General features: G+C 40.4%; 1 protein-coding gene across 1 annotated transcript in view; it reads right to left on the reverse strand.

Moving 5' to 3' along the window:
• The window catches only part of LOC119389438 (exosome component 10), a 41,056-nt gene extending 32,205 nt beyond the window's left edge, over positions 1 to 8,851 (reverse strand). The window contains exons 1-7 of the mRNA XM_037656691.2: positions 8,632 to 8,851; positions 7,655 to 7,791; positions 5,995 to 6,106; positions 4,034 to 4,138; positions 2,109 to 2,290; positions 1,696 to 1,771; positions 1,026 to 1,139 (exon numbers count right to left, since the gene is read on the reverse strand). Of these exons, the coding sequence (XP_037512619.1) occupies positions 1,026 to 1,139; positions 1,696 to 1,771; positions 2,109 to 2,290; positions 4,034 to 4,138; positions 5,995 to 6,106; positions 7,655 to 7,791; positions 8,632 to 8,718 (813 nt within the window). The 5' untranslated portion in view covers positions 8,719 to 8,851. The remainder of the gene's footprint in view (positions 1 to 1,025; positions 1,140 to 1,695; positions 1,772 to 2,108; positions 2,291 to 4,033; positions 4,139 to 5,994; positions 6,107 to 7,654; positions 7,792 to 8,631) is intronic.
• Between the last annotated feature and the right edge of the window lie 106 nt (positions 8,852 to 8,957).

Genomic DNA, 8,957 nt, shown 5'->3' on the forward strand with positions numbered 1-8,957 from the left:
TCTCTCGGATATCTCCGCAGAAACTTGCACAACGCTCCTTCTAACGTACGCGCATTATCATATATTACTTATGTTCACCCACAACTAGAGTATGCGTCATCCACATGGTGACCATATCAAGATTACTTAGTACGTATGTTGGAAGCTGTCCAGAATACGGCAGCGGGATTGGTATCTCTGGCAACTACGACTATCATTCAAGCATTACCCTAATAAAAACAAGACCTTGCATTTCAGTCACTGGAAGAACGCCACACCATTGCTCTTTTATGTCTGTTTCACAGGTACATTATAGTAATAAATTTCACTGTTTGCCACTGTGTGCACATCCCGATGCATTCACAACGCACGTAGTTTCATGCGCATTCATGGTCACACGCAGGCATTTAACTCATCATCACTACCTTGAGCTATTGCACATTGGAACAATCTTCCTGATCACATTGTATCCATCCCTAATCATGAAACATTCCATGATAACCTGATTTCATTGCACTCTAGTATTGTATAACGTTGTTGCATCTTTGTTTTGATTCTTTTTCCTTTTTTTTTACTTTTTGTCTGTATTTCTCTTTTTTTGTTGTTGTGTATATATACTGATGCCCCCCTTACTCAATGCCCTTCAATGGGCCTGTAAGGCATTTTGAATAAAAAAAAATATCTGCAAAAATTTTGTTTCTTTATACAAACTTGACCGTGATAACCTTCCCAAAGCAATATGTGCGAATAGAAGCTTCGTGAGCTTCTGAAGAGGAAATAGGGAAAGAACACGAAGACAGCGAACCAACTTGCCCAGCAAGCTACATTATTGAACTTCTTCAGCTTGTTCGAGAATGATAGCTTGGCATTCTCGAGGAGTAAAAAACTGCAGCGCTAGAGATAAGGAAGAGATGAGAACACAGGACTGGCACTACCTGTGTTCTTGTCGTGCCTTTGTTTCTCTTACACTACTGTTTTTTTTTTTTTCAAGTTGTGAACCAACTTGACCAACAAAACGCATTACTCGGTGCACTTGCGGTGCATACCTCCAAGTCCACAGCAATCTCAGTTTCTTTCGACAGTGCCTCACACATGTCCTTCAGCTGATCGACTGTCTCCACTATGGTGCAGGGCGTCTCTTCAAGAGGTGGGGGAAGCCTCTGAAAATATAAGAGAAACATACACTGAGCTGGTACTATATTCTTACATTGGATGCACATCACATGAATGCTTGCAAAATGGTTTGCCCAGTGTACAACTTACACCCTGTCCAATGCATGTGTCAAGCAAAACTAACTATGCATTGAAAGTGAGGTACACAAAATCAATTCTGTAATTGTGATCAAAATCTGGCAGTTTCTGCAAGGTTCATTCCAGCATTATAACATGTCTAGAGAAAGATGCTGTTGTTACTTAGGGCTGCTAAGGTATGCGGCCCGAAGGGGGCTATAAGTGGCACCTCTGTATGTGTAGTGCACAACATACAATATTTATAAACTTTACCACTGGAGAGTTCAAATGCTCAGTACTGTAGCCAGAACTGCGCTATGTGGTCCTCACAATGTGAATCCTTAAACAATTTTTTCAACCACAGAAAGAAATTGCCGGTACAAAGAGCCAAGAGAAAGTGGATGTCAAGTTTTGTAGGAGTGGCAAGACAAACCCCTGGCTTAGCAGATAAAAAATGTAGCATGTAATATAACACACTTTCCTCACCTCTTCAGTGGGTGCCTTCAGCTGTGTGGGCGACGGCTCAAAGTGTTCAATCTCCCACTCATAAGGGTGGCCATAACTGCAATGGGCAAAACAATAACTCCTACATTTTCACACCATATGACGCTAAGTTTCTTACAATCAGTGAACAACTCTCCTGATAACATGATTACAAGCAAGTAAACATTGCACAGCAACTTTTACTAGTTTACATGAACTAACGATAACAGATATGCATCATGTGTATATTATACTGGCAAGACAAACTCCTTTTGAGTTTTGCACCACGATATCATGTCCTTCAGTAAATACCAACTCGCCCAAAACAAAGTGAGTGTTCACTGCACTACTATAACTGATTTTTCCTCTGCTTACTGCATCTTTTGCAACAAAGCAAACTGCTGAGAGTGACGCGCCTTTCTTGTCCATCAGAAGTGCGCTCTGGCAAAATGGCGAGGGGCTTCAGGGAGTGTGGCTTGTCTCGAAGGATGGGAACAAAGGGGGTGTTGCTGTTGTCCACCTTTTCCTTGAAACTGAGCTGCGGCCGCGTCACGTTCTTGGCCGCCAGCAGGTGGAACTTCGCTGCCTTGGTGAGGTTCTGTAACAGCACATACATCTGCCACTGTGCACCTGACCAATCTCTCGCCTTCATCCTTATCCTTTTGCACAGCACCGTTTTCCATTCCAGAACAACAATTATTAACCTCGGGCACCACGAGAAAGCCTGGTGAAAACAATACCTCTTACGGTCAGCTTTTATTGTGGATCAATTGCAGACAAAACAATCCCTGCTAATTAGTCATGCTTAATTCAAATGAAAAAGATTTGAAACAATATCTTTAGACCATAGAGTTTCATACAATACCCTAGAGAGGAAACTGGCGCTGCGATCGTTCAACCACCATGGGAATGATGGGAAGTACAGGCTTCGGATTGGATAGCGTTAGCTAGCGAACTGTCTACGGATCTTTTTCTACAGTTTCAGTTTCGTTCTTCGCGAGGCGTGGGTAGTAGGGTGCGTTTCAAAGCATTCAAGCAGCGCCTTTGATGTTCAAAGAGGCTGAAGACCGCTAGATCTCTTGGTTTGCTGCGACGCTGCAGCTTTACAGGTTGTATTTGACAGTTTTAGCAAAGCGTCGTGCACTCACCGCTGCGCACAGATGTAGCGTCCCATGTCAGTGCAGCAAACTGCATCGAGTTCACGTTTGTTTGATAAGCGCGTCTTACCAAAACTCATTCAAATCAGCTGCAAAACGACGGCGAAGCTAAGTAGACGCACCGTCGCGCTCCTCTGACTCGACTTCACAACAAAACGAGAGATGCGTTGGAGGCAGACCACTTGAACAGACGCACCTAGCATCGCAGCAGACGATAAGTTAAGTGTTCCTCACTCAATACAGTACTGTTATTTCCATAAATAGATAATGCGTACTTTCGAGGGAAAAAAAAGCTTGTTTCTTTTCAAGTGTTGTACAAAAATAATTCATTATTTTGTGATGCCAAATCTGGAACACAATTGCAGAGCAATGCATACCCTGGTGGTTGAATTTGTCCAGGTTTCAGTCCCATCTCACGGTCACGCAAACTTTTTGCAATAAGTTTTACATACAAAAGAATGAAGCAAGTTTTATTTGGAATTAACTTCATATCACTTTGTTTTACACTCGGCAAACAAGCGTTGCGAATCTCAAGAACCTAATCCATCCGAAGCAAATCCGAAGCCTGTACTTCCCATCATTCCCATGGTGGTTGAAGCGCGTCTCAAGGAGCCCGCGTAGACACTAGCGCCAGATTCCCCTCTAGGTATTATTGTAAGAAACTCTATGCTTTAGACATACAGCCCACCTGTTCCAAGCACATTTAGAAAAGCCAAGCCCATTATCTGGGATTGTTGTGAGAGTGATGCCTGAAATATCAACAAAAGGTATGTGTACAGTGATAAAAGACGAGATTCAAAGTTCTGATGCAAAAAGTATCTTTATCTGATTATGCAAAAGATGACATGCTTAGACGCCAATTCTCTAACTTTCTTGATGTGGAATGGTTGCATTATTTATTCGCCGTTTGGTTTTCCTTTCTGGAGAACGTTGGACTTCTCAGACATGGAAATAGAGGTACACTTTTAATTTATGACGGCCAGCTAGGTGGCCTACGTACCCATTCGTGATTTCAGTGCTGTGCTCATGCACTCACCCATGAAGCCACTCATTAGCCCTTCCCAAAGGTGCTTTCACTACAAAGTGATCTCTCAAGTTCATAAGTAACCATCCTTCACCAGACTGCTGTGTTCGAAATACATCAGGCAAACCCAGCATCCAGTTGGTGACAAAAAGAACCTCACCTTCTTGTTCCAGCTAGTGTGAATGGGCCTGTTTGCACTCACAGTGACGAGGACAACATCGTCAGCTTTTTTCTTGACTCCATCCGCCTCATCAAGATTGTTTCCCTGAAATGTAACAGGTTCATCAAGTATTTATTTTTGTACGCTCTCAGCTCGAAGGCATTACAGAAAGGAGTGGAGTTAATCATTAATGCTTCTTCAAATTCAGTAGCCTCAGAGATGGCAGCAGGAAGGTGTTTCACACCACTCACAGTTCTTGGTGTAAATGTGCAGAGGGGGGGCATGGATCTGAATTTTTTAAAAATTTTTGACTGATTTTGATTAAACTTGCTGAGTTAATGTTATTTGTATGAAGATTTCAGATATCCAATTATTGCTCTAGTAAAATATGTAGTTTTTAAAATATTAAACATTTCATATGCTTTTTGGGAGCAGGAGTTTGCCTAAACTGAGAGTTACATTGCAAATCAGCATGTCAAAATAATCTCAGTGAGAACTGTATGCAATGGAACAAGAATTTATGTTCTAAGGCCCTCTAAACAAATGTTGTGGTATGTTGAACACTTGAAAGCGAGTCGATGTTAAGCAGGGAATTCGGTCATACATGTTCTATGCGCCATAACTTTCGTTCAAATGGGTTTAGCGTGTCCATTCTTGTTTTATTGAACACATTTCTCATTCCAGATTATTCTGATGTGCTGATTCACTTTGTGATGCTCAGTTTAAGCAAACTCTTGCTCCCACAATGGCACAAGGAATGTATTATACACTTTAAAAGCTCCATATTGCACTAGAAAAATAACTGCATATTAGAACATGACACACAAATATACATAAACTAAGCAACTTTCATCTAAATCCGTCAAGAATTTAAGGAGTTTTCAAGCACAGTGTACCCCCAGGGGCCCTCTAACACTTTTCTAACCCTTAATTTTTATTTGCCGATGGCACAGATAAATACACCAAGTATGGCACCAACAGGGGCATGCAATCTGAAGTTATTCAGCACTGAAAATTCATAATGAAAGAAAAAATATGACTGCCCTACACTCGAACCTTCGTGGGGCCACATGTACCCACTTCTCTTGTCCACTACGTAATGCCGCGCTGCCAATGGCAGAGCCTGAAGTAGCTGCATAGCGGAAGTTACAATATTTTATGTTTTCCAAACTTCACAGTCGCTAAATGTGCAGTTCTTTTATGTGAGAAGCATGTGGTGGAGCTTTTACAGTTTCAGAAGTATGTGCAGGTGCTAATTTAATTATAGATGCACATGTTCAGATGTTGCTTTTCAAGCTGACATGTTTACCCAAGCAACCCTTTATATTTTCTGAGTATACCTATTTCAAGTCTTTCAAGTTAAAATTCGCCTCACAAAAGTATCCAAAGTACCCACAAATGAAACGTCTACGGAGAAATTTTCCATTAATGTCATAGGTTTTGTATCAATACTCACCAACAAAATTATAGTGACAAGAAAAAAGAATTATAATAATGTTACAAGCTTCAACAGCAAGTAGCAGGAACAAATACACACAAGATTACACTTGTATATAAACAACTGGGCTAGCTTTTATTAGTGCCACCTCGACCACATTTTAAAAATGCTGTGCTTACTGTACAACACTCAAGCCTTACGAAATTAGTGATGTTTTAGGGCTGTTGTATGTGTTTGAACATGATAAGTGCAGCACTTATCAAACTTGGTTTTCTGAAACAAAGTTTTAGCATGTGATAAAGGAATGGCCTGGAAGTAGTCTCGTGTCAACAGGGTTCTAATGTTTTTGATACTTTAATGTGTTTCACCTTAGTATGTTGCACTGTCTTGAACAAACTCAAGTAACTTATGTGAAGTGTGTGAATGAAAACAATGCAAGCCTAAATACTACAGAATGCAATACTGTCAAATACCACTACATAAAATCACAAATGGTACATGAAACTGCAGTAGCAGACCATACCACTCTCTCCAAAACCGTGTCATTGATGTCAGCTAGAAGATCAAACTTCTCCTCCAAGTCCAGGCCCTCAAACTTCCCTTTCCCAACCTGGTGATTGGCCAGAGATGACATCCTGCAATAGAGTGCATTATGGTATTAATGCCAAGTAAAACTGACTACACTGCTCACTCTGCAAATCCTTACAGCAGTACAGTATCAGGATCAGAATGCCATCCGAAAGAGTGAACTTTTGCGTAACCCAAAGAACCTCTTTATCACTTTCTTAAAATATGCTGTAGTCAATATTTACTGTGGTAAACACTTAATTAAGTCCGACCAGATGTGGTCAAGATCCATGATGTCATGGCAAGATAATGTGCGAACTTCCAAGGAAGTGTTGCCACCTGTTTCTCATTTTTGCATCACTTCTGTTTTACCAACACTCTTTCCATGTTAAAAGAGGCTTTTTTTGCTGTTGCACAAGGATAAATCACATATTATTGCTCTCTTAGTGTCCATTTAAATTGAAAGCAAGCAAGCAAAAAGAAAAAATAAAGGCAAGCATATTAAAGCTAATCACTCTATTCAGATTACTGTGATGTCAACCCTGGAAAGGAAGACTGCATTGGTCGGAATTTTAATCACCGCTTTCAGCAGCCTGCCCAGAGTTGCTTCTGAATTCTCTAAAAACAAGTCGAGGCATTAATTTTTACATGCTTGGGAGATGTTACACATTACAGTATGCATCAAATTTACTTTACTAGTTGTCATAAGCATGTGCATCAGTATAAAAAAAAATAATAATAATAAGGTATTTACATTCAAAATTGAGTACAGCCATTTTCAAGCTTGCCTAGCAGCTTTCCCGCATAACAATCTTGCAGTGTGCTAGCTGACACAGTATACTTATATAGTCCTTCAGCTTGTTTTTAGTTCCTATATTTTTGTTCTCTTGATTATGAGTATTACTTTTGTAATCAACACACCCATGTGAAACTCCTGGTCTTGATAGCAAATAAAATAACTTAGCATTCACTGCGTTACTGCATCTTAGCCAAACAATTTTTTATTGCTTTAATGTACTTACACACCTCAGTGGTCATTAGTGTTATCCTCACTAATATCAACACATTTTTTATGAAGAGCTTCAAAAACTTGCAGCTTCTGTCAGACATGGTTTCATTTTTAACGAAGTTGCCATGACAAACAACTTGCTCCACAAGGTAGCTAGCAATTGCCTTTCATCTACACAAATGGATCGCTGTAGATCAATTGCAAGACAAAACTCATTACAAGAACATTTATATGGGTTAGTTGGTTACTGTTCATTTCATAAACGTGTCCATGACAACTAGTGAAATGAACAAGTTGATGTCACTTGTGCATGACAACTAGTGACATTGCCAGGTACACATCTTGTCCCAATTAAAAAAGTACATGGCACAAGATACAATGAACCATATTGCATTAGTCGACCAGCAGAGACAGAAAGCTTTAGAAAGGAGAACTTTTAAAATGAATATGAGAAAAATTAAAAAAAATACCAACACAGCAGAAAGCAGTGAAAGGACAGCGTCTGTATGCACGCACTGCCTGTCATTTTTCAGTTTGTTCATCTTTGTTACACAATCTATGAACCTATTAGACCAACTAGCCATCCTACTAAGGTAATAACACTTACAGCTTGAGTACGCTCTTCCCTTCTGCCAGCATAACTTGGCGAAAACTGGCAAAACTGCTGAAGTACTCAAAATCTTCTCCGGCTCCAGGCAGGTCATTAGCTGCTTTCGTTGCTTGAACAACAGAACGGAGCAGACTCTGCCAAGAAATTTAGAAATTGAAAGGACACTCAGCTGGTTGCGTGGCCGAATATGTTAACGAACCATTATTCTAACCACATCTTAAATATGAGCTGCCCTGCACTTTCTTGCTTTGAAGCTCACAAGATGGCAATCTAAACATCTTGAACCTGCGTACCATTTGAACATCCACACTCCTGATCTGTTACATGCTCTAATTTTACAATATCAGTCAGAATTTATGTTTTTAATGCAGGTGCAATGTGCCACGGCTGAGCCACTAATTTCAACAGACGTATTTTCTTGAGGTACATCTTGTGTGCGTGAGCTTCCACTAACGAACAAAAACATCACTTAGACAAAACTCCTCCCCCCATGTTGACATCCTAGCAACGCAATAAATGTTTATCTCGTCACACAGGATCTCGTCCGCTTGCCTGATCATTTTTCAGTGTGTTTTTTTTTTTTTTTAGAGTGGGTTATATAAAATTGTTATTCATGCAAAGTGTGAAGGCCAAATTATCTCCTTTGCAAACCAATGTGGGTAATGAAAATTGCTACATAGCATACAGCAACGCTGGAGGAGAGCTAGCTGTGCTTGCTAAATTGCGTGTAGCAATGTTAGTTTCAACTGTCAGTCGAAACGAACACAAGAACTGTGAGCAACATTAAGGTCTACTTTTCCTTTCGCCAGAGCAGACGCTGGATGGCTTGGAAATTTATATGACGGTGGACTCCTATGGCAGTAGCTAATATAGCACGAATAGAACCGTCTACAAATTTTCCATGGGAATGCTAAAACTAACAACGTGATCGCTAGGAGACATCAGTCGATGCACGTCCGCGAGGGAAGCCTCACCTCGGCGTATTTGTTGGAGTCATCGTACGCGTTTAAAAACTTTGCTTGGCTGGATGTAGCGGCTGTAGGTTCTTCTTCTGAAGCCATTTTAAAATACGTCGCGAGCAATCACGCGTGAAGCTTCAAATTACTTCAAATATATCAGGCTGTTGCGCTCGAGCCCGCATCCACGATGGACGCCGCCATCTTGAGCAACGAGCTGAACGAGCAGCACGTGAAAAGCCGCTAAAGTGAGAAGACGAAGTAGGTTAATACTTTTTTTTTTGTAATATTCCGCAATTACGCATAAAATATAAGTTAAATTTTGAAAAGTAATTTTATATTTA

Source organism: Rhipicephalus sanguineus, chromosome 4 (assembly GCF_013339695.2).
Source record: "Rhipicephalus sanguineus isolate Rsan-2018 chromosome 4, BIME_Rsan_1.4, whole genome shotgun sequence".
Classification (NCBI taxonomy): domain Eukaryota; kingdom Metazoa; phylum Arthropoda; class Arachnida; order Ixodida; family Ixodidae; genus Rhipicephalus; species Rhipicephalus sanguineus.